This window comes from Panthera leo, chromosome A3, assembly GCF_018350215.1.
Source record: "Panthera leo isolate Ple1 chromosome A3, P.leo_Ple1_pat1.1, whole genome shotgun sequence".
NCBI lineage: Eukaryota > Metazoa > Chordata > Mammalia > Carnivora > Felidae > Panthera > Panthera leo.
In genome coordinates, this window is record NC_056681.1 from 15,102,361 (window position 1) to 15,127,836 (window position 25,476).

Below are 25,476 nucleotides of genomic sequence, written 5' to 3' on the forward strand. Positions count from 1 at the left end.
ATGCTGGGCAGTGAGAACAGCAGGTGCCAAGGTGGTGAGCTTGGTGTACTGGAGAAGCAGAAAGGACTCCAGTACAGCTAGAAGATAGCCAGCGAGGGACTGGTGGGATGAGATGAAGTTAATGGAGCTAGTGCAGGTAGGGAGGGCTCTGTGGATCACGTTAAGGCATCAGGGTTTTACTCTGCCTGCGGTGGGAAGTCACTGGGCTTTAAAGAGGAGAGCAACGCAATCTGGTTCATCTTTAAAGAGAAAGGTCTGGCTGCCGTGAGAGTGGACCGGAAGAAGGCAAGGGGGGAGGCAGCTCCGGGCTCAGATACACATTTGAGAATCATCAGCAGTTAAACTGCTTCAAAGCCACAGGACTGGAGGGAATCACCTAGAATGAGAGTGAGCCGCAGAAGAGAAGGGGTCTGAGGACTGAATTCACGAACGCACCAATGGTTAAGAGGGCAGGTAGAGAAGGTGAGCTGGTCCAGGAAGCCGAGGAGGAGCGGACGCAAAGTCAAGGCACTGGAGAGGAGTGTTCGAAGAAACATGAAATGACCCCCTGGCACAAACGCTACCAAGAAGTAAACTGAGGACACTTCGGGTCCAGAGGATCTGACAACATGGAGGTTACTGGGGACCCTGAGCTGGGAGGGGTTTTGGTGAAGTGGTGAGGAATGGCACCGAAACAAAGTGAGTGAAAGAATGAACAGCAGGTGCAAAGTGGAGCCAGTGACAGCCTCCTTTCCCAAAGTCTAGCTCTAAGAGGGAACAGGGTGGCAGCTGAAGGAGACCGCGGGCTCAAGGGTGGTCTGTTTTTGTTCCTCACTGCATTCCCCGTGCCCCCATGAGTGAACACACATAGGTGAAAACATACATAGGGAGAAGAAGAAAAGGCACCAAAACGTTAATATGAGTTACTGCTGGTAGGGAGATCAGGAGGAATTTGAATTTTCTTCCTCATAATTTATTCTGTCTAATTTTAACATAAACCAGCAGCAGGTAACATTTACTGAGTCTTGGTTGCTGACTGAAATGTTTTCAGAGTACCACCACATTTAAACCTCACAACAATCCTATGAGGTAGCACCTCTCTACTCACTTTGCAGATGAGAAAATGGAGATTCAGTGAGGTGAGGTAACTTGCCTAAAGTCACACAGTGAGTCCAGCCAGCACTCATATCTGGATGGTGTAAATCAAGAAAAAGCCTGCCTTCTTAACTACTATGCTAAATTGTTAATGGATGTATATTACTTGCATAAATAGAATGAACAAATAAAAACAACTGCTGTGCAAAATAAAATGAAGGACACAAAAAATGCAAGGCAACGGGCTATTGCTAAGATCAGCCATTTCTCCCTAAGAAATCGCCATAAAGGGATAGCTAAGGAGATTAGGGAACATGACTGAGATGGTAAATGTCGGTAACAGAAGTGCAAACAGGCAAATCAAGTCTTAACCCAAACAAACTAAAAACCCTACTCTAATTATATCATGTCCAATGTGAAGAATCTTTGCATGTAATGAAGTTCTGCGTGCAGTTTAGACAAGGGGACCCCAAAGAACTTCCGAGTACCTGGCCACCAAAAACTAGGTTCTGTTGTAAGGCAGTTGTGTATTACATTTACTATTTTTTTAAAAATGTTTTTAATGTTTATTCAGTTTTTGAGACACAGAGAGAGAGCATGAGCAGGGGAGGGGCAGAGAGAGAGGGAGACAGAATCTGAAGCAGGCTCCAGGCTCTGAGATGTCAGCACAGAGACCGAGACGGGCTCGAACTCACAAACCGTGAGATCATGAGCTGAGCTGAAGTCGGATGCTTAACCGAGCCACCCAGGCGCCCCTTACATTTATTATTTTTATTTTTTTAAGATTTTATTATTTTTTAAAGTAATCTCTACACCCAACGTGGGGCTTGAACCCATAACCCCAAGATCAAGACTCGCACACTCTACTGACTGAGCCAGCCAGGGGTCCCTAAGGCAGGCGAGTGTTGTAATTATGGATAGAACTCCCATGTATTTAATATCTAGTATGTTCTGCGTCAGTAGTGTATGTATATTTTCTCATTTAATCCTTACAGCAAACCTTGGGGGTAGGGGGGTGGGATTCTTACTCCTAATTTTAGGAATAAGGAAACTGAGGAACAGAAAGGTCAAAAGACTTGTTCAAAGTTTCTTGATTCGTCTCGTTTCAAGATGGACTTTGGGCTTTCTACCTTCCTGTGCTCTAATTCCTGTGCTCTGATCATATACCTTCTGTTCCACATGCTAGCTTCCCAGTCCCATCAATCCCAGCAAGGGGGGAGTCCACAAGGTGGACATGGGGATTCAGGAGACTGGAAAGGTGAAACCATTCGTGGAGTACAGACTATGCCCAGTTCACTTTAATCTCATCTTTCATGGGGACTCAGTCATAGTTTCACACATTTCCCTTCCAATCTCCTCTTGGCAGCCAGAGTGATCTTTCAAAATGCAAATCTCATTAGGCGGCTCTTTTGCTTAAAACACCATAGTACAATTCAGTTTGCAGTGCTCTGCTTGATTTGGCCTCTGCTTACCCTTCTGACCTCATCGAGTATTTTCTCCACCCTCTGAAAATCAGCAACCCTGCCTGCTTTCCATCCCTTAGATGTACTCCACTCCCTTACCTTGTAGTGTACTCTCTCATGGCCTCCCACACTCACAGCACTTCGAACAGTTTGTAATCCTAGGTCTATTGTATGATTACTGGAGTAACATCAGGGATCTGGGGGTAAGGACCATGTCCATCTGGCACAGTGCTGTCGGGGCATGGCACAGAAATGGCACACAGTGGGCTCTCAATACATATTACCTGAAGCGAAAAATAAACTAAAAAAAAAGCATTCTAGGGGGCACCTGGGTGGCTTACTTGGTTAAACGTCCGACTTCGGCTTAGGTCATGAACTCATGGTTTGAGAGTTCAAGCCCCACATCAGGCTCTGAGCCTGCTTGGGATTCTCCCTCTCTCTCTCTGCCCCTTCCCCCTCCCCAAATAAATCAACTTAAAAAGAAAAAAGCATTCTGGGATGCAACTGAGACTGAAGGTTTATTAATTTAATCTTGATTTGGTTCAAACTTATAGTAACGTTAGCAAACTGCCAGGTTTTATTACCAGCAGACGTTACAACTGATTATATACTACAGACCCAGAGTGAATTAATGAATTGGCCTCCTGGGAGTTTGGCTAGCTTAAATGTGACAGACCATGAGAAGCAGATCAGCTTTCACTGCACTGGTGGATGGAATCTTGTCCTCTCGAGGCTGAGGCTCCGGCCCTGGTCTTGCTCTTTTCTGAGGCTGTGCCTGAGCAGCTGGCCAGCCAAGCACCCAGAAGACATCACTCTCTCATGTCTGAGAATCGTCCTCACACGACTAAGCTCAAACTAGCCTCTGTGCCTCTGAGTATGAAAAAATTTCCATCTCTGATACCTAGTGGTTTCACAGTCGAGCACAAAATCCGGGTGATGCTGACAATTCCTATTAGTAAGAACAGCTGACACATGCAAACAGGTTCACTTCTATCTTGGGAACACAGCCATATTTATAGACCTGATGTCATGCCTCCTGACCACACCCTGAGAGGCAGAAAGGGTGACAGTCTCCATGATGCCAAAAGGGGCTGTAACTACTTGAAGAGTTAAGTCACCAAGTATTTGCAGAGGTGAGACAGTCCTTAGCTATTCTAACTCTTGCTTATCCTGAACCACAGTTTCTTCTTCTGTAAACTAGGGATGAAAATATGCTTTCTGGGATGTCAATGAACTAATACATGTGAAAGTATCTATCACAGAGCCTGGCACATGGGAGCCACTTCCCTCCTCTCTGCCAGCAGCAGCTCTAAGCCCTAGATGGATATTAGTGGCTTGTCAGGCACCACACCCCCCGCCCCCCCAAATACCATGAACGAAGTGATCACATTTCTTAATAGAGCCCCGAGGACTAACCCTGTGCCTACATCTCTTGCCCCTTTGGTCTCACCTGCTCCAGGCAGCTCCGACAGGCCTCCTGGATCAGCTGCTCTGCGTCCACTTCTTCCCCCACATTGTCTCTCACATTCAGTGCTGCCTTCTGGAAGAACTAGGGGGAAGCAGAACAGAGGACAAGGTCAGAAGACCTGCTAATTTGCATCAACTTGAAGGAAATGGAATATAAAAGAGAAGCTTTTGTCTTACCCTCATACAGAAGGGAAAGGGATTATGAATGTGGCTTTGAGATCAGACAGATTTATTAAAAAATTTTTTTAAAAATGTTTATTTTTGAGACAGAGGGAGATAGAGCGCGAGTGGGGGAAGGGCAGACAGAGCGGGAGACACAGAATCCGCAACAGGTTCCAGGTTCTGAGCTGTCAGCACAGAGCCCGATGTGGGGTTCGAACTCACGAACCATGAGATCATGACCTGAGCCAAAGTTGAACGCTTAACCAACTGAGCCACCCAGGAGCCCCAAGATCAGACAGATTTAGAGTCAAATCCTAGGTTCCTCACTTTATTCTCTCTTAAGGAGGGAAATAATCATGGAGATGCCCAAAGGATGGTCATTACAGCATTAATGTGTAAGCAGTACAAAACCAAAGAATAACTTAAATGTCCAATTATTGCTCAAATAAATTGTGGTATATCCATACCAGGAAGTAGTGTGCAAATATTAAAAACCACAGTAAGAAAAGGGGCGCCTGAGTGGCTCAGTCAGTTAAGCGTGTTGACTCTTGGTTTCAGCTCAGGTCATGATCTCATGCTGGTGAGTTCGAGCCCTGCATCGGGCTCTGTACTGACAATGTGGAGCCTGCTTGGGATTCTCTCTCAGGGACCCTCTCTCTGCCTCTCCCCTGCTCACACTGTCTCTTCTCTCTCAAAATAAATAAATAAACTTAGAAAAGAAAAAAAAGATTCTCTCTCTCCCCCCCTCTGTTCCCCTCTACTGCTCACTGTTTCTAAAATTAAAAAAACAATCCCTTTCCTTTCCTTTTGAGAAAGAGAGCAAACAGGGGAGGGGCAGAGAGAGAGAGAGGGAAACAGAATCGGAAGCAGGCCCCAGGCTCTGAGCTGTCAACACAGAGCCTGATGTGGGGCTCAAACTCACGAAACATGAGATCATGACCTGAGCCGAAGTGAGACGCTTAACCAACTGAGCCACCCAGGCGCCCCGAGAATATATTTTTGACATGACAAGGCATTCAAGACATGTTGCTAAGTGAAGGGAGCAAGGCATCAAGCAGTTTCGTACAGAGTGAGTCTATTTATGTAAAACAGCACAAAGCAAACACAGACAAAAGAACTATAAAAATTTTATTAAAGTAACAGTGGTGATATTATGGATGACTGTTCTTTCTTTTTTTTTTTTTTTTGCTTATCTATAGTCTCTCAATTTTTACAATGTACCTGTATTACTTTGTATAGGAAAAGAGGAACAGCCCAGGCCAGGAAGGATCCCGAGCGTAGAAGGTCCTCACTGAATTTTTTGCCCTATCTGAAAGAAATGTGTGGGATGGACAGCATGAGACCTGGCCAGGGCCCCAGGACACCAGAAGTCCCAATCAGCTGGGGAAAGGGAAGGCAGAAGGTTCCTCTATGGGGGAAGAGGGAGAGCTGGAGCCTGAAAACACTGAGGGACAGGTGATGAGCGGCCTCAGATGGAGTCACTGAGAGAACACATTCACAGTAAGAGTCCAAGTTGTGTCCTAAAAGAGTGTTACAGAAAAATGCTGGCATCTATAATCACTGCTCCTACTGTGGGAACGTACTTTCTTTCTTTTCTTCTTTTTTTTTATTTTAAGTAGGCTTGGGGCACCTGGGTGGCTCAGTCAGTCGAGCGTCCGACTTCAGGTCATGATCTCGCAATTCATGAGTTCGAGCCCTGTGTTGGGCTCTTTGCTGACAGCTCAGAGCCTGGAGCCTGCTTCGGATTCTGTGATTCCCTCTCTCTCTGCCCCTCCCCCACTTGCACTCTGTCTCTGTCTCTCAAAAATGAATAAATGTTAAAAAATTTTTTTTTTAAATTTTAAGTAGGCTCCGTGCCCCCCAACTTGGGGGCCTTGAGATTAAGAGTCATGTGCTCTACTGAGTCAGCCAGGCACCCTCAAGGAGATATACTTTCATTTTATTTTATTTAAAATAATTTTTGAAAAATGAATCTATCAGTATCTGTATTCAGCTATTTTTTTTTTTAATGTTTGTTTATTTTTGAGAGAAAATGAGCAGGGGAGGGGCAGAGAGAGAGGGAGACACAGAATTCGAAGAAGGCTCCAGCCTCTGAGCTGTCAGCACAGAGCCTGGTGCTGGGCTCGAACCCATGAACCATGAGATCATGACCTGAGCCAAAGTTGGGTGCTTAACCGACTGAATCACCCAGGTGCCCCCCCCCCCCCTGCTTTTTGAGTTTATTTTATTTATTTTGAGAGACAGAGAACAGGAGGGAGAGAAAATCCTAAGCAGTCTCCACACTGTCAGCATGGAGTCTATGTGGGGCTCAAAATCATCAATGGTGAGATCATGACCTGAGCTGAAATCAAGAGTCAGATGCTTAACCAACTGAGTCACCCAGGCACTCACATTTTATATTTGGCAAGGCCAAATGCCTGATATTATTAATGTCCAGCCAAGGAAAAGAGTGAGAAAGTGTGGATTAGAAATCTCACGAGATGAAGAGGAAAATTCTTCAGGCCAAATTAAATGAATGGTCACAGTTTCACTTTAGAACAAAACCCTAAGAACTAGAGATTAATGTTGGTATTCAGTGTTGAGTATTGGCTAAGTGAAAGCTAGTTAAAACAGTCTGGATTCTTTACAGCCAGCAGGGGAGATGGCAGTGTGATGAATATACAGGGGTGACTGTAAGTGATCTCTGGACCTGAGAATGAAATTTGGTCCTGAATAAGGTGTTTGCAAATGCTGCTGGGAGAAATACAAAATTGTACAACCCTCTGGAGAGAAATTTTTCTCAGGGCAAAAAATGTTTTCCTTTCTATCCACCAATTCCATCGCTAGAAATTTATCCTCCAGAAAAACTCTCACAAGCGAATAAAGATGTACACTCAAAGTGTTCAGTGTAGCACTGTTTGTAATAGATAAAAATTTGAAATAATCTGAATGTTCTTGAGACTATCTAGTTGTGGTACATCCATACAATATACTATTCTGCAACTATTATAAAAGAATCAGGTGGGGCACCTGGGTGGCTCAGTCGGGTTAGGCAGCCGCCGACTTGATTTCGGCTCAGGTCATGATCACACGGTTTGTGGGATTTCACCTCGCTGACAGTGGGGAGCCTGCCTGGGATTCTCTCTCTCTCCCTGTCAAAATAAATAAATAAACTTAAAAAAAAAAAAAAAGGTATCAGGGCGACGGGGCGCCTGGCTGACTCAGGCAGTAGAGCACGTGACTCTTGACTTCAGGGTCGTGAGTTCAAGACCCAAGGTAGGCACTGGGATTACTTAACAAAAAGAAAAAAAAGAAAAAAAAGAAGAAAAAGAAAAAGAATCAGGGTGAGCTATTATGTACTGACCTAAAAACAGGACCAAATTATATCGTTAAATGAAAATACTGAGTTGCAGAACAGTGTGTGTAAAATGATGCCACATAGTTGTTGAACATGGGTGTGCGCACACACACACACACAAATAAGTATGGGAGACTACGTAGTCACTGTTAACAGTTTGGTATCTCTGGGAGGTTTAAGTGACTTTAGGTTTTTACTTTTCAAAATATTTGTATTATTTTTTTCCCAATATTTTCTTATGAAAAACTTCAAACGTAAAATTGAAACAATTATTCAATCAGTGACTAGCTAACATCTACCATGTCGAGTCTATAATTAACATTGTGTTACATTTGCTATAACATATCTATTTATTCATCCCTTTGTCCATCCATCAGTCTATTTTATGAACTATATTATTAGGATATTTCTTTTAAAAAGAGGGATGCATTTAGTCATCACACAGATCAATAACGATGAACAGATGAACAATGTCTCAGATAAGATCAGTCGTGGCTAGAAGTTACTACCCTAAACATTTTTAAAACAATGGATAGACAGAAGAGGTCAATCAACAGTGTGAACTTATCTGAAGCAGTGATATAATCAAGTCTCTTATCTGAAAACAAGGGTGATAAGCAGATATACATTTTTTAAGTTTATTAATTTATTTTGTGAGACAGAGAGCACGAGGTGGGGGAGGAGCAGAGAGAGAGAGAGGGAGAGAGAGAATGGGGGGGGGGGGGCAGGGGGTGGAGCAGAAAGAGAGGAAGAGAAAGAATTCCAAGCAGGCTCTGTGCTGTTAGCCCAGAGCTGGATGTGGGGCTCGATAACACAAACCATGAGATCATGACTCGAGCTGAAATCAAGAGTCGGACGCTTAACCGACTAAGCCACCCAAGTGCCCCAATAAGGAGGTATCTCGACAGACTACATAAGAAGGGAGCGCAGAGCCACAAATTGTGTTCATCCAGCATTTGTCCAGGAGAGAAAGTTCTTGAATCACGGTATCCACTATTGGGAAATGATAAGGAAAGGGCTTTGGAGACTGGCAATCCTGGACTGACTCCTGGCCTAGTCTTTTCCTAGCGGATTAACCTCTTTACTTCTGCATATGTAAACGTGTGCAGGCATGAGAATACATGGTGCATTCTGGAACATGCAACATTTGGGGGTAGTAATAACCGGGTATATGGGGAGGTGTGGCTGGGGTCTGATCACAGTGGGCCATATATGCCATGTTAAGGAATCTCGATTTTACCCAGAAGGCAATGGAAAGTCACCGAGGGATTTTAAATAGGGAAGTGACACCCTTAGATTTACACCTTAGATGTCACTGGCAGCTGTATGGAAGGTGAGTTGAAAGAGCGGCAGTTACAGCTAGAGCCTGGGTGAGAGAAGATGAAAGCCTGAACCAAGGCAGAGGCAAGGAAGAAGACGGATGATGAAGGCATGTGTGACGGATGATGAAGTGGAAGGTACACGACTCCGTGACTGGATGGGGAAGGTGAAGGAAAGGCAGAGTTCTTGGTTTCCAGTTTCTAACTGAATGGTAGACCCATTCAAACTTCACACTAGCTCCAAAACTGAGCTCCCGATTCCCTCGCTCGTTCCTGCTTTCCTCATAGTAAGTCAGTGGCAATGCTATTTTCATAGCTGCCCAGGGCAGATAACTCAGAAATTGTTTACTTCTGCTCTTTTACCCCGCACATCTGAATTGTCAGCAAATCTTGTTGGCACCTTTAAAATACACACTAGAATAGAATAGAATAGAATAGAATAGAATAAAATAAAATAAAATAAAATACACACAGAATCTGGGGTGCCTGGGTGGCTCAGTCAGTTAAGCATCTGACTTGATTTCGGCTCAGGTCAGTCTCGTGGTTTGTGGGATTAAGCCCCACGTTGGGCTCTGTGCTGACACAGCTAAGCCTGCTTGGGATTCTCTCTCCCTCTCTCTGCCTCCACTCTCCTCACCCCCCACTCATGCACAAGCACGTGTGTGTGCTCATGGGCTCTCTCTCAAAATAAATAAAAACTTTAAAAAAATGCACATGGAATCCGACTCCCAACACCTTTACCGTTAACACTCAAGCCACTATCATCTCAAGCCTCCTAACTGGTCGTCCTGCAGCTGCTTCTTTTCACATCAGAGTGACCCTTTAAAAATATTCAGATCAGGGGTGCCTGGGTGGTTCAATCGGTTAAGCATCTGACTTCAGCTCAGGTCATGATCTCATCGTTTGTGAGTTCGAGCCCTGCGTCGGGCTCTGTGCTGACAGCTCAGAGCCTGGAATTTGCTTCAGATTCTGTGTCTCCCTCTCTCTTTGCCCCTCCCTTGGCTCACGCTCTGTGTCTCCCTGTCTCTCAATAATGAATAAACATTAAAAAAATTAAAAAAAAATTCAGATAAGTACTCTGCTCAAAACTCTCCAAGAACTTCTATTTTACTCAGAGTAAACCCCAAAGTCCTTACTGTGGCCTCAAAGATTCTGTATGAACTGGGCCCCTATTTCCTCTCTTATTACCTCTCATTACCCTCCTACTGGCTCAGTTGGTTCTAACCACACAGGCAACTTTGTTGCTTTTTTTTTTTTTTTCCAAAGTTTTATTTAATTAATGTCTACACCCAACATGGAGCTTGAACTCATGACCCTGAGATCAAGAGTTGCCAGCCAGCCTTCTCTTCTGAGCCAGCCAGGGGCCCTGACTTTGTTGCTTTGAATCTGCCAAGCACACTCGTGCCTCAGGGATTTTGCCCTTGTTCCCTCTACCTGGACTACTTTTCCCTGATGTGTCCACATAGCTTGTATTTTCCTCACTTTATTCAAGTCTCTGCTCACGTGTGGCTTTCCTAGATACACTCTATGAACTAGAACTGCTCCCCACTGGTCACTCTCCCCCTTCTCTCTGGTGTTCCTAATGCAGTACGTATCAGTTTAAAGAGAACAAGGACACTGTCATTTTGGTCATTGCTACATCCTCAGTGCCTTGAACAGTGCCTGCTATTATGGTGGGTTCTCAGTAAATACTTCTCGAATGATTAAACAAATACAAGAAGAGGAAAAGGTTTAGGAAGAAAAACAGTTCAGTTCTCAATATGCTGAGTTTGAAATATCTATGGGACAATCAGGTAGAGTCATGTAGACGTTTATTTCTAGGTCTAGAAAGGAATTTTTAAAATTTTAATTAATTTAGAGATGGAGGGAGGGGGGGAGGAGCAGAGAAACAGGGAGACAGAGAATCCCAAGCAGGCTCTGCACCATCAATGCGGAGCCTGACGTGAGGCTTGAACTTATGAACCATGAGATCATGACCTAAGCCAAAACCAAGAGTTGCATGCTTAACCAAATGAACCACCCAGGTGCCCCAAAAGGAATTTTAAATAATAATAATGGTGATACTACTAAACAAATAAAAACACTTGTTTGAAACACAGTGCTGAGCATATTACACTTAAATCATTTTATGCTCATAATGACTTGACAAAGAGGTATTCAAATTACCCCCCAAAGAGGGGAGAAAAGTTCTCAGGGATTCAGAATAGGAAACCTTTACACATCTGTGCACTAGAGAGAGCCAGGGGGATTGTGATGCAGGAAAGATCTGTCCGTGAATCTTTGTCCTTCTTAATTTTTTACTGCTGTGTCCCTCTCACCTTCATGTACTTGTTGAAGACAGTCTGGATCTCCTCATTGATGCTAGGCTGGAGAACAGCTCGGAGGAGGTCCATGGAGATAGCAGGATCTGTGAAACTGCATTCAGGAGGGAGACATAGTTAGGGATTATGTCCCAAACATATCTTTCCTGGTCTGCCCAGACAATTATTGACACAAACTCTTTTATTTATTAAAAAAAAAATTTTTTTAATGTTTATTTATTTCTGAGACAGAGCATGAGTGAGGGAGGGGCAGAGAGAGAGGGAGACACAGAATCAGAAGCAGGCTCCAGGCTCTGAGCTGTCAGTGCAGAGCCTGACGCGGGGCTCGAACCCACGAACCATGAAATCATGACCTGAGCTGAAGTTGGACGCTCAACTGACTGAGCCACCCAGGTGCCCCTATGTTTATTTATTCTTGAGACAGAGACAGAGCATGAACAGGGGAGGGGCAGAGAGAGAGGGAGACACAGAATCCGAAATAGGCTCCAGGCTCTGAGCTGTCAGCACAGAGCCTGACGCGGGGCTCGAACCCACGAACCATGAGATCATGACCTGAGCTGAAGTCGAACGCTCAACCAACTGAGCCACCCAGGCGCCCCTGACACAAACTCCTTTAATGAGAATAATAGATAGCTTCTACTGAAAACAAGCTATGTGCCCAGATGTAGTATGCACTACATAGATGTATGGCTTTATTCCATTTTCATAATAACCTGTGAAATGAGCATTACTTTTCTAAAAAAATTATTTTTTTAATTTACACCCAAGTTAGTTAGCGTATAGTGCAACAATGGTTTCAGGAGTAGGTTCCTTAATGCCCCTTACCCATTTAGCCCATCCCCCTTCCCACAACCCCTCCAGCAACCCTGTTTGCTCTCTGTATTTAAGAGTCTCTTATGTTTTGTCCCCCTTCCTGTTTTTATATTATTTTTGCTTCCCTTCCCTTATTTTCATGTTTTGTATCTTAAATTCCTCATATGATATTTCTTCCTCTGACTAATTTCACTTAGCATAATACCCTCTAGTTCCATCCACGTAGTTGCAAAAGATTTCATTCTTTTTTATTGCTGAGTAATACTCCATTGTGTGTATGTGTATGCATATATATATATATATATATATATATATATATATATATATATATACACCGCATCTTCTTTATCCATTTATCCATCGATGGATATTTGAGCTCTTTCCATACTTTGGCTATTGTTGATAGTGCTGCTATAAACATTGGGGTGCATGTGCCCCTTCGAAAAAGCACACCTGTATCCCTTGGATAAATGCCTAGTAGTGCAATTGCTGGGTCATGGGGTAGTTCTATTTTTAATTTTTTGAGGAACCTCCATACTGTTTTCCAGAGTGGCGGCACCAGTTTGCATTCCCACCAGTAGTGCAAAAGAGATCCTCTTTCTCTGCATCCTTGCCAACATCTGTTGTTGCCTGAGTTGTTAATGTTAGCCATTCTGACAAGTGTGAGGTGGTATCTCATTGTGGTTTTGATTTGTATTTGCCTGATGATGAGTGATGTGGAGCATTTTTTCATGTGTCGATTGGCCATCTGGATGTCTTCTTTGGAGAAGACATTCATGTCTTTTGCCCATGAAATGAGCATTCTTCTTCTTTTTTTTAAAATGTTTTATTTATTTTTGACAGAGAGAGACAGAGCACGAGCGGGGGAGGGGCAGAGAGAGAGGGAGACACAGAATCCGAAGCAGGCTCCAGGCTCTGAGCGGTCAGCACAGAGCCCAATGCGGGGCTCGAACTCACAGACCGCAAGATCATGACCTGAGCCCAAGTCGGACGCTCAACCTACTGAGCCACCCAGGCGCCCCGAAATGAGCATTATTCTTAAAGTGTTTTATGAAATACAAAATCTGTATGCTTTAACAAATAGTTTTAGTGAACATCCATTTAATCACTACCCAAGTCAAGAAATATAATCCACATCCTATAGGCCTATCTTGTACTCTCTCCCTTCACGGAGATAAATACTACTAGCCCCACTTTTTTCTGAACCTCCATGCTATTCTTTCTTTTTAGCAGTATATTCATTAAATTTTTTTAATGTTTATTTATTTTTGAGAGAGAGAGAGAGAGAGAGAGAGAGAAAGTAGGGGACGGGCAGAGAGAGAGGCACAGAATCCAAAGCAAGCTCTACGCTCCGAGCTGTCAGCACAGAGCCCAATGAGGGGCTGGAACCCATGAACTATGAGATCATGACCTGAGCCGAAGTCGGACGCTTAACCGACTGGGCCACCCAGGCGTCCCTCTGGATCTCTTTATAGCCCTCAACCACAGAGCCAGTGAGTGTTAGGGATCTTAGGCACGGTTGAATCCATGACTACCCCTCATTTGGTACATCAGTTCAGAGGAGACAATGACCCAACCAAGGTCACACAGAGTTACAGAATCTTAGTCTCCTCTTTCTTAGTCCAGTGCTCTTTCCAATGGCTCATTATCTCTTCTCAGCTCGGTGCAGTGGGGACCCCAAAGGTGCCATCCAAGCCAATGCCTGGGAGGTAAATACGCAAGACCAGCCTTACCTTGTCGTCATCTGTGAGCGGCGGCCCCTTCGCTGCACCTGCCGGTGCTTTATCATTATGTTCCAAGGGTTCTGTGGGGACCAAGGGAACGGGTGTCACTGAGGTCCATGACACTGGGGTGGAGGGTGGAGATGAACTTAAACGTAAACATCCCCGCTTCTCTGGGACGGGGTTGGCGGGAGGGCAGCTTGAAAGGCCCTGCCCGGGAGGGAGGAGGAACTGAAGAAAAGTTTCCTGCCTCCAAAGGTCCCAACCCCACCTTTTCTGGAACGGCAGGAGGAAGGTAACCAGTGTTCACCGAGGGGCTACTCTGGGGCAGGTGGTGTGCTGGGCGCTTTCCTCGTACTTACACCCCATCCCCACAACTTTATGAGGCAGGCACTAATCATCTCCATTTTACAGAAGAGGAAACTGGAGCTCAGGGGTTGGCAGGACTTGCTCACGTCACCTAGCGAGGAAGGCGGCACCAGAATTTGAATCCAGGTCGTTGGACTGCGAAAACGCCAACTCCCTGGGCAGCAGCACCAGCCGCCGCGTTCTCTCACCCGCGGGCCAGGGTCCCGGGAGCCCGAGGCCCAGCCGGCCCGAGCCCAGGCCCAGCCCCGGCCTCCCCGGGGGCGCCCTCACCGTGAGAACCAGCTGCCCCGCTGCGCCCGCGTCGCCCAGGTCGGGGCCGCCCCGCTCTGCCCCGCTGGGTCCCCGCGGCTGCTCGGCGTCGCCAGTGGCCCCCATGGCTCCCCCGGCCCCCACAACTTCAGACCGACTCTACCACCGGCCGGAAAGTGGCCTCGTGACGTCATTGCAGCGCGCCGTTCGCCGGCCCGGAAGCGCGCCGCGGGGAGCTGCGGCGTTTCCATGGGAACCAAACGGCCGCGACTCGCCAGGGTCTGAGACGCCTACAGGCGCTGAGTGCGCGGTCGCCGGGGCTGCGTCCGGGGCGGGGCCGCGCCTCCCGTGTGGGCTGTGGGTGTTTGGTCCCGGAACGCTCCCCGTTGGGTCAAGGCCGGTGGAGAAGTGTGGGGCAGGAGGAGGGCAGCAGGCTCCCTGGGCTGGGGTTGGGGAGCGGAGGGGAGCACAGCGGCGCCTACCGTCCAGTCTTTGAAAGCCGTAGAATTTAATATGCCTCGTACTCATCCCCCCGGAATGGAGGGAGTGGGCCTACTACGGGGACCCGATAACCCAACAAGAGGGGGTCTGGCCCATGCCGTCCCAAACGCTTACCCACCGGGGCCCTCCAGGCCTAGACGCCAGGGGCTGCCTCTAGCATCTGAAGGCATCATAATGAAGGTTGAATCTTGGGCCGTGGACTCCCCAAGCCCCAGGGAGCTGGGCTTCTATCCCCAGAGGGGTGATTCTGGGATGGGCAGGGGATGCAAGGGGTTAACAGCTATGGAGCTCCTCTTAGCTCTGGCTTAGAGGTAAGAGGTCCGTGAAGAGAACTGGATCGATTTATGGGTGGTAGAGAAAGTTCCTTTTACCAGGTCACAATATGGGGGAGTAAAAAGTACACGAGTTTTACATGTAGAAAGATCTGAGTTCCAATTCAATATGATATGGTGATTAACAACATTGACTATGCAATTGGGCTGCCTACCTTTGGTCTACTAACTGACCCACGTTTCTTTCTGTGCCTCAGTTTTTCCATCTGTAGAGTGGGGATAATAGTACCTAACCTATAAGATTGCAGTGAGGATTAACTACATGCAGTTAATTCATGTAGAGCACTTAGAACTGTGGCGCAAGTAAACCCTCAGGCAATGTCATCTATTGTTACTATTAGTAAATTCTGGTAGCCACTACTTACTAGCTTAATGACCTTGGGCATTCTTTCTCAACCCCTCTGAATCACCTTTCTTACCTCTGCAAGATTATTGTGAGGATTAAAATGAATAATACACACAAAGCAGATGTTAGGTCGTCAACAAATGTTAATTATCTCCATGCTCCTACATCAGCCTTAAAACGATGAGGCAACTATATGGCACCAAACTCTGGCTCTATTAAGGAGATTTTTACTTTGGGCCTTGAATTTCCTCTGCCCTTTAACCTTACTGGGATAAGCAGCGTCAGATGAACAGGAGCCACAGTACATTTTATTAGCTTTGGTTATTATTAAGTCGTGTCTCTGGTCCTTCCCTCTGTCACTTTGGCTGCGGCTGGGTCCTTCCAGAGGCTCCTTTATCTAGTGGCCCTCCCTACATTTCCCCAGCTACTGAACAGGTTCCTCATCATTGTCCAGGGATGTTGTGTGTATTGCATTACAGAGTCTGATCACCATCATCACATGTGCCTTTTGGGAGTGCCAGGAATTTTCCCACACACCAGCGACCAGTCACTTTTCTTTTTGTCAGGAGAAGACATCCTGGGGGATATTGCACAAGGGGAGACTTTGGGGCTGGGTTTGGGCCAGTCTCCTACTCCTGCCCTTCCTTTGGTTGATGCTCTGGGCAAGGTGTATACCTCCGGCCTGGACTAAGTGCTCATCTCACTTCTCAGCATCATCGTCATGTTGAGCTGCCTTTTCCTCCTGAAGGCACTTCTTGCTCTTGGGTCCCTGATATCCTGGGTGGCTTCTGGAGAGCATGGTGAGCTATTACTTGGATTCCTTGGCTGACAGTAATAGAAAGTGACTAAGGAGAAATTATCCCCTGCCTCTTTTTGAAGTGAGAGTCCTTATTTGTGGAAATGGTGATCCCTGTAGGACAGGACTGGATGTGTAGATTCTCAGGACAGCCAGGGTAGGTCTTCCTGGCTCGGAGGTAGGACTTCCAGTCTGGCTTACTAGAGGTTCTAGGTTTTCCCTAGGGCTCCTTAAATGGGAACAAGATCACCCCAACCTTTCCCTCTCTTTATCCACAAAGTGGCTGGTTGTTTAGTAGTGGTGGGCGTGTCTCACTGGTTGTGTGGGGGGAGGAGAAAGTGGTTGCAGAGATATTGGATAGGAATGTTTGCAGAGCCTGAAAAATCCTTGAAGTGCACTTGGCTTTCATTCCCTGTTTCTTGAGGCTCAGCCAGTTACCCTAATCTCGCGTGCTATCTTTTGCAGTGAAAGAAGGAGAATGCCCTCCTAATAAGAACCTATGCAAAGAGCTGTGCTGGGGGGACGAATCATGTCCGGCTGGGCAGAAGTGCTGCAGCAACGGCTGTGGTCGGGTCTGCCGAGGAGGCATTCTGAAGGGTATGTTGGCTGGACGGGCAAAATCCAGGTGTGCTTTCTGACCTTGCCTCTGGGCTAGAAAGACCTGGAGAGCTTCCCACCTCCTAGATTGCTCTCTCTCTTTTTTTTAATGTTTATTTTATTTTATTTATTTATTTATTTTTTGCTCTAAAGCATTTTATTAGAATCCTTTTGACAAGACCAAGTATTTGATTACAATGAAGCAAAGTGGTCTGAATGATATTTAAATATCTCAAAATTTCTATGCAGTTTTTTTTCTCAAGTTCAAAGCTGCTCACAGGTTAATGCAAGACAGCTAGATGAAGTTCCTAGGATTTGCTCAACACCAAATAAGACACATCCTCTCGTTAGCAAAATCCATAGGAGCCAGGGAGAAAGGACATGGCTCTTCACTCCTCATTGCAGCCCAAAGATTCAAGTGGCAGGAGCCACTATCTAGGCGACCCGGAAGTCTCAACAGCACTTCTCCAAGAGGCTAAGTTCCCAACTTCAGCCCTTCAGTCACCAGATTAGACACTGATCTATGAAAGGGCACTGTCCCAAGTAGGCTTCTAGAATAATCATGCTAGAAAAGTAAAAAGACAACCATTGAGAGGCACAAGCAAATTTAAAGGCCCTCCTGTTGGCCCCTTCTCAGACCCAAGCATCCAGTTCTCCAAATGAGTCAGAACTTTAATGTTTATTTTTGAGAGAGAGAGCGTACGTGTGTGCAAGCTGGGGAGGGGAAAAGAGAGAGGGAGACACTCTGAAGCAGGCAGAGCAAAGCCAGATATGGGGCTTGAACCCACGAACTGCGAGATCATGACCTGAGCGAAAGTCAGACGCTCAACCAACTGAGCCACTCAGGTGCCCCTGGATTGGTTCTTGAGATCTAGCTTGCTTGCAGACCCTCCTCCCCCTTTTGGGGCCTCTAATCACTCAGTTCCCAGTTCTTTGTCTTTCATCAGGAAAGAACACATAACAGATGATCTCTGTCTTTTATTGTTATTTTATTTATTTATTTTTACTTTTTTAATGTTTATTTATTTTTGAGAAAGAGAGACGCAGAGCATGAGCAGGGGAGGGGCAGAGAGAGAGACACAGAAACTGAAGCAGGCTCCAGACTCTGAGCTGTCAGCACAGAGCCCAATATGGGGTTTGAACCCACGAACCGTGAGATCATGCCCTGAGCCAAAGTCAGGCACTTAACTGACTGAGCCACCCAGGCACCCCTATTGTTATTATTTTAATGTTTATTTATTGAGAGAGAGAGAGAGAGAGAGAGAGAGAGAGAGAGAATGAGTGCGGGAAGGGCAGAGAGAGAGAATCCTAAGCAGGCTCTGTGCGGGTCAGTGCAGAGCCCAACGCGGGGCTTGAACCCACAAACTGTGAGATCATAACCTGAGCCAAAATCAAGAGTCAGATGCTTAGCTGACTGAGCCACCCAGGTGCCCCTCTGTCTTTATTTGAACTTGGGGTTCCTGTGAAGACTGGAGGGCAAAGTTGTGCAGGGAAGCCTGTTAAAGCCTGTTAAAAGCCTGTTAAAGGAGGGAGGGTAGCTCGGTTGAGTGTCTGACTTTGGCTCAGGCCATGATCTTGCAGTCCGTGGGTTCGAGCCCCATGTCAGGCTCTGTGCTGACAGCTTGGAGCCTGGAGCCTGCTTCGGATTCTGTGTCTCCCTCTCCCTCTCTCTCTCTCTTTTTTTTTTTTAAAAAAATTTTTTTTTAACGTTTATTTATTTTTGAGACAGAGAGAGACAGAGCATGAACGGGGGAGGGTCAGAGAGAGGGAGACACAGAATCTGAAACAGGCTCCAGGCTCTGACCGTCAGCACAGAGCCCGACATGGGGCTCGAACTCACGGACCGCGAGATCGTGACCTGAGCCGAAGTCGGCCGCCTAACCGACTGAGCCACCCAGGCGCCCCTCCCTCTCTCTCTCTGCACCTCCCCTGCTCACATTCTGTCTCCCTCTCTCTCTCTTAAAAAATAAAATGAACATTAAAAAAAAAAAAGGTAGTGATCAAAAGAGTAGACCCCAGAGCCAAGCAGGCTTTCCGTGCCTCAGGTAAAGCTTTACACTTGATCTTAGCCAAAAGGCCGAGAAGTGATTGCCTTAGGTAAGCTTTAAACAGCTCTTTGTAAGTGTTAAGCTTTTAAGCCTCAATTTTCTCATGTGTAAAATGGGGATAATTGTTGTGAGGATCAAATGAGAGGTTCCTGGCACAGGTAAACTCAGTAAACCTTATAGTAAATGTGAGCTGTTATCACTGTCTCTGCTCTAGCACCAGAGCTGAGAGTCCTAAAGAAGCTCAGGGCTTCCTTGCTTTGATTTTCCCTTTTGCTACACCCGTGGGTGCCACCGGGCACCATTCTCTCTCTCTCTCTCTCTCTCTCTCTCTCTCTCTTTTTTGAGTGTGTGGCTGTCTCTCTTTTTTGCTACAGGGAGGAAAGGAGATTGTCCCAGGGCTGTTCGGAAACAATCCTGTTTCCAAAGGTGCGTCACTGATGAGACTTGTCCGGGTAGAAAGAAATGCTGCGCGTTTGGCTGCAACAAGAGCTGTGTGGTCCCAGTGTCTCAACCAAAGCTGGGTAAGAAACACTACCTCGGGCCCCATGGGCTCTTTGGGGGCCTACTTGTTTCTTTCTCAAATAAGCCCATACCATCTTATTGCTGGTTTCACTTTACTTTGAAAAACAATAATTAAGTGCCTGCCATGTTCTGAGAACCTTTCTAAAAAAAGATAGACAAAGGCTTACCAGCCGTGATGATCTGTGGTATGTGGTCCAGGCAGGCAGAGGAGGCTGCCAGAATGGAAATCTTGGCGTGTCCTTATTGGCAGGCAGATTTGAAAGCTCTTGGCTAATTCTCAATGCCCCTTGTCAGTTGCACTCTTCTCTATTAATTCTTAACTCGAGAATCTGCAGGGAGACAGCAAGATAGAATCTTGGTACCTATGCAAGGCAGCAAGCGTTTCCCTGCTCACTTGCTTCTGAGGCCTTATGTCCCCTCTGTCCGCACCTAGGTAGGCCATCTCCTACTGGAAATGTGCCCTGTTTTATTCTGGTTCTGGTAGAGAGGTGTTTGAAAGAGATTTCTCCTACCTTTTGCAGGATTCTCATGCCCCAAATTCTCCATTTACACATTATGTCTTCACCAATTATTTGTTGAATGTTTATTGTTTCCTAGATCTAGCATGGGCTCCGGGTATATTGTGGTTAACAAAGGGGCTCCCATCCCGGCCTTCTTGGAGCTCATGGTCTGGTGCGGGAGAAAGAGGTTTCCCAAATGAGCAGGTGAACATACACTTTCCAACTGTGAGAAGGATATGGAGGAAAACTAATGGGTGCTGAGAGATAGAAAGAGGGGGTGCTGGCTTTGGACTGGGTGGTCAAGGAAGGCCTGTCTGGGGCAGTGATATTTCACCTGGAGTTGAGGTTAGCCAGGCGAAGGGTGTGATGAGCATCCCAGGAGCTTTGCCACATTAGAGAAATCGAAAGAAAGCTGGTACGGTTGGAGTAGAGACAGGGAGGGACCGGATGCTTCTTGCTGAGGATGAAGTCCAGTCAGACCAGGGGGTTGGCAGTGGGGATGCAGGAAAGGTGACACAGTGGAGAGAATTTGGCGGTCAGGAGGTGGAAGTGACAGAACTTTCTGCTCGATTGCTTGCCTCCTCCTTCATTCCCTGAGAGGCCCTCCCCTGCCCTCCGCCCCCGCCAAAGGTATTAGGAATTGACGATGTGTCTGTCTCCTGTGTCTAGCCCCTTCTCATTTCTCTCTTGTTTCCAGATTTTTATGATTAATTTTGCTTGTTTGTGCTTCCAAATATATTTTATCATACTGTCTATCACTCCCCCCCTCCAATACAGAGGCTATTTTTATTGGAGAGGTGTTAGATGTATACATTAATTTAGGGACAGCTGATATTTTTATGTTGAATCTTTGTCTTTCCACTGTCCAAGTGTATTTGGTGTGTTTCAGGGTATTTTATAGTTTTAAAATACTGTTTGATAGGGTAATGCCCAAGATACTTTATTATCTTCTTTGTTGTCTTAAATGGGGTCTTACATCATTCCTCCCATTAGGTTTTCTGAAGAAACTGGAACCTTTCTCGCCTCTGAGCGCATGTGGCAGAATATTACAGTAGAAAAGAGTAGGTTTTGGTTGTCAGAGAGCCGGGTTCAAACCTGAAGGCTCACCAGTTACTGGCCAGCGTGTCCCTGGTCAAGTGTCTTCTGCTTCCCTGAGCCTCAGTTCCCTTCTCTATAAAATGGAAAGAATAAGCCTCGGAGGTTGTTGCGATGATTCAAAGTATGTAAGGTGTTTAGTATACATTACACATTAGCTTCCTTCCTCTCGCCTACTAAGGTGGGCTTCATCAGGAGTACAGTTTCTAACCAACTCCTTTTGTCGCGAATCAGGATTGCTTTCTCCTCCCCTGATCACTCCCTCTCTGAGACCCTGAAACTCCACAACATGTGACAATCTCTTTCCTTCTGGCCAAACCTCCCCAGGCGGTGGGCCCCTTCCCTGTAACCCAGTGGGGCTGTGTCTGGCTTAGGCAGATCTTTTGGGCGCCCTGCCCATAAAAGAGAATAGAGGGTTGTACTCCTTGCCAGGACTCTTGAGGCCCAGCTCTGGAAACAGAGCCTGGGAATCTGTGTTAGGCGGGTCACTCCCTGCCAGCCGGTAGGGCCCAGCACAATCTTCCCAGTGTGTGAAGCTGATGGCTGAATTACGGGGGCCGAGGGTGAGGCTGGCACCCAGGCAAGGCACTTTGTGAGCTGCTCTGGGGCCTGGCCAGCCCTGATGGGGATTCCTCTTCCCTTCGAGCCAGGCGGGCTGCAGTAGTGATCCCCCTAAAGATCTCCCAGAGTGCATTGGCCGAGTGGGGTTCCTAGACTGGCCGGAAGCGATCCTGGTTGCTGTGTCCATAGTTAATGACTTTTCTATAGCTTCAGTCCTGCACTGGCCCACTCACCCAATGGGACTGGTTGCTATACTCAAGGTCACAGGAAGCCGTCTGTCTTGGGCTCTGGGTGGTTCCTGCTTTCCCTCAGTTCTGACATTGCCAGAGGTTTACCATCGTCAGTGCTGGTCTGTTTGGTACAGTGGAGGGACAGTCAAGCCTCCAGAGGGCTCAGGGCAGACTCTGGGACCTGCTCCCCTCAGGCAGTTCTCGTCTGCACCTGCATCTGAGTCTTGGCTTCTCTGCTTGCTGTGTGGCCTTGGGCAAGTCCTTTCATCTCTCTGAACCTCACCTTTGTCATCTGTAAAAGTGGAGATGAGGAAGTTTACCTCAAAGTGTGATAATGTAGTGTCTTAGTCCTTTGGGCTGCGCTAACAGAGTGTCACGGGCTGAGTAGCTTATAAATAACAGCAATTAATTTCTTATGATTCTGGGGGCTGAGAAGTCCAAGATTAAGGTGCCAGCGTAGTCAGTGTCTGGTGTGGGCCAGCTTCCCGGTTCACACACTGCTGTGTTTTCACCGTGACCTCACATGGCGGAAGGGCAATACGGGCATCATCCCATTCATGGGGGCTCCCCTCTCCTGACCTCATCACCTCCCGAAGGCCCCATCTCCTAAAACCATCACATTGCGGGTTAGATTTCAAGATACGAATTTTAGGGGAATACGAACATTCAGTCTGTATCATACAGTTTGGAAGAAATGTATTTAAAAAGCCGGAACAAAACCTACCAAATAATGCTTAACAGCTCAGACTGTGATACCAGTGCCTCCCTGTTCAGCTTTCCACCTGTCTGAAGTCTGGCCTGTTTGCTCACTCACTTATTTGCTCACTGGAAGTGTGGAAGTGTGGAAGGAGAGTCCTGGTCCAGTTTTCATTAAAAAAAATTATTTTATTTTTTAGACAAAGCATGCACATGGGCAGGGGAGGGGCAGAGGGAGGGAGGGAGGGAGGGAGAGAGAGAGAGAGAGAGAGAAAGAATCCTAAGCAGGTTCCATGCTCAGAGCACAGCCTGATGGGGAACTCCATCCTACGACCCTGGGATCATGACTTGAGCTAAAATTGAGTCGGATGCTCAACCAACTGAGCCACTCAGATGTCCCCGGTTTTCATTTTAAAATCACCACCCTGCTGGCGTGTGAAGAATGGATGGATGGGGGCAAATGTAGCAGATGGCAGGCCAGTTAAGAGGCCGTTGTGGCAGGCTGGGGGGGAGGTGAGCACGGTTTAGACCAGGGTGGTGATGGTGTGGACGTGGGAAACTGGCAGGCTTGGAGTACTTTTCAAGGTCGAGTTGACAGGTGAAGAAGTAAGTGGATGTGGGTGCTGAGGCAGAGGAAGTGTCAAGAACAGTGCTTAGGTGTGTGGCTGGAATAAGTTGAGTGATGGGAGCACTTGGGGAGGAAGAGGTATTGGAGCAAAGATTCAGATTATGGTCTAAGAGTTGTCTCCTTTGGATCCCTCACGGTCCCCTCTCTCACACCATGAAACTTGATCACTCCTCATCACCTGTGGCCACTGTTTTGCTTATTACAACATGTGTAGTATATCCTTTGGACAGATGGGTGGCATGGGCTCCCTGTGTGCTTGGATGACCTTTTCCTGAAACCTCACTGCTGGTTGTTGAGAAAAGAGTTAATGTAGCAGGCCTGAGATTGATGTTCTTAGAAAGGCCTGCCTGTAACATTGGCCCTGGCTGGCTTCTGGGAAGTTAGATTTTTGAGAGTGTTCCTACCACCGTAACTGGTAAGAGTCATATCTGCTAGGCAGAGAGTGCCCCGTAAAAACCCTGAGTCTCTCGTGAGCATTCCTGGGAGACAACACTTCACATGTGTTTTCATGTGTCATGTGATTCCACCGGAAGAAGACTCTTGGTGCCTGGTTTCTTCTGGGCTTTGCCTCATGCACCTTTTCCCTTAGATGATTTTGCTTTGTATCCTTCTGCTGTAATAAATCATGGCCATGAGTCCAACTGTACTCTGAGTCTTGTGAATCCTAGCAAATCACCCAGCCTAGGAGTTGTCTTTGAGACTCCCAACACACTGGTTTATTGATACATTTTCCTAATCCCTAAAACTCTCTACCACTAGGTCTTCTCTTTTGTCAGAATTGAGCTAAGCAAGTCCTAGCTCTTATTGATTCATTTTTGGGTAATCCTCGTGGAAAGTAGGGAGTCATAGTGATGTGGTTTAAAGGGCACCGGATCTAGTGTCAGGGCTGGGAATTTGGGACCCAATTCTGCCACCATTGACCTCAGGCCAATCCTGCCCCCTCTTCCTGGATGTCTGTCTGTCTGTTTGCAAGAGAAGTAGGTTTGATAGCTCTGAGGGCCTGTCTTGGCTTAAGAAGTTTTGAGGTTTTACTTTTCTGCCAGCACCTGGAGTCCTTCCCTCGGATATAGTGGAAGGTTGGAGCTGGGGCAGCAGTAAAGCCTATGTCCGAGTATTTCCTGGCTTTCATATTTTTATTCCACTTTTTTTTTGGTGATAGCTTGGGGTCTTGGGATAGAGACATATTTGCAGGGTGGGGATGACCATTCCCATCCTGACTCTCTTCCCTATTTCTCATCCTGGTTCCTGGTAAGATAACTGTGAGGTGCCTAGAAACCATGCGGTATGAGGAACTGAGCTTACCTAGTCTGGGAAAGCTGAGATGGTGAAGGGCAGAGGATCCTATCTAAGGGGATGGCACAAGCCATGTTTTCCTCAGGTCTCTGGGGATAGGACAAGGGCCAATGGATAGAACTTCTAGAAAGCCAGATTTCAGTTGAGTATAAAGTACAAGGATGGGATAGTCCGGCTTGGAGGTCGTGACACCCCTTTCCAGTGTTTGAGCTGAGAGTAGGGAATTATTGGTAGGGATTTAGGCATCAGACATGGGGGCCCATGCTGGGCCCTGGTCAAAGGGCATATGTTCTGACCCTCAGGGCTTTAGCCTGTTCCCCAAGAGTCCATTCAATGCTTCTGGTATTTGACAAAACCCCAGGGACCTCAAGGAAGCCTGTCGTGGAAGAGAGTAGAGGTTTGGTCTCAATGCCTGGTCCCGGGGATGAGGGCAGAAAGTGCAGAGTGCTCCTGGCATTGGTCACTTTGGGGCCAAGCTCAGCAAAGTGGTGAAATCTGGGAAGGGTGCTGCTCAGTATAATTCCGTGAGGAGTTATGTTGCTAGGTTTTTCTCACCAGGAAGATTGTTTTTATGCCCAGCCTTCTTAACTGTGGATGAAAGGCTTTGTTCTTTGTTAAATAGATTTTTAGTGTTTGTCAAACAGGAGGGGAGGTGTGGAGGGGTACATCGGCAGTTACAGTGGCCATATTTTCTGGATAAAAAATCAGGTTTGAAGGGTGCCTGGACGGCTCAGTTGGTTAAGTGTCTGACTTCGGCTCAGGTCATGATCTCACAGTTTGTGGGTTCGAGTCCCCACATCAGGCTCTGTGCTGACAGCTCGGAAACTGGAGCCTGCTTTGGAGTCTGTGTCTCCCTCTCTCTCTGTCCCCTCCCCGCTTGTGCTCGCTCTCTCTCTCTCTCTCTCAAAAATGAATAAAATTTTTTAAAAATCAGGTTTGATGTGATGTGCCATTGGCCTAGAATCTTTGAAAGGGGGGCTGTTCAGGAAAATCCTGGGATGCAGGGTTATTAGACCTTGATTGTTCAGCTGCACGT

At 46.7% G+C, this 25,476-nt stretch overlaps 2 protein-coding genes across 5 annotated transcripts in view; one reads left to right on the forward strand and one right to left on the reverse strand.

Moving 5' to 3' along the window:
* The window catches only part of DNTTIP1 (deoxynucleotidyltransferase terminal interacting protein 1), a 27,148-nt gene extending 12,727 nt beyond the window's left edge, over positions 1–14,421 (reverse strand). The window contains exons 1-4 of one of the 2 annotated variants that reach the window (XM_042930828.1): positions 14,317–14,421; positions 13,690–13,760; positions 11,141–11,237; positions 3,988–4,086 (exon numbers count right to left, since the gene is read on the reverse strand). In XM_042930828.1, the coding sequence (XP_042786762.1) occupies positions 3,988–4,086; positions 11,141–11,237; positions 13,690–13,760; positions 14,317–14,421 (372 nt within the window). Of the gene's footprint in view, positions 1–3,987; positions 4,087–11,140; positions 11,238–13,689; positions 13,761–14,137; positions 14,223–14,316 lie in introns of those variants that run through there. The other variant, XM_042930829.1, reaches the window with a different exon arrangement.
* Positions 14,420–25,476, forward strand: part of WFDC3 (WAP four-disulfide core domain 3) — a 15,356-nt gene continuing 4,299 nt past the window's right edge. The window contains exons 1-4 of one of the 3 annotated variants that reach the window (XM_042930831.1): positions 14,420–14,652; positions 16,186–16,274; positions 16,736–16,867; positions 19,290–19,436. In XM_042930831.1, the coding sequence (XP_042786765.1) occupies positions 14,420–14,652; positions 16,186–16,274; positions 16,736–16,867; positions 19,290–19,436 (601 nt within the window). Of the gene's footprint in view, positions 14,653–14,683; positions 15,108–16,185; positions 16,275–16,735; positions 16,868–19,289; positions 19,437–25,476 lie in introns of those variants that run through there. The other 2 variants (XM_042930832.1, XM_042930833.1) reach the window with 2 other exon arrangements.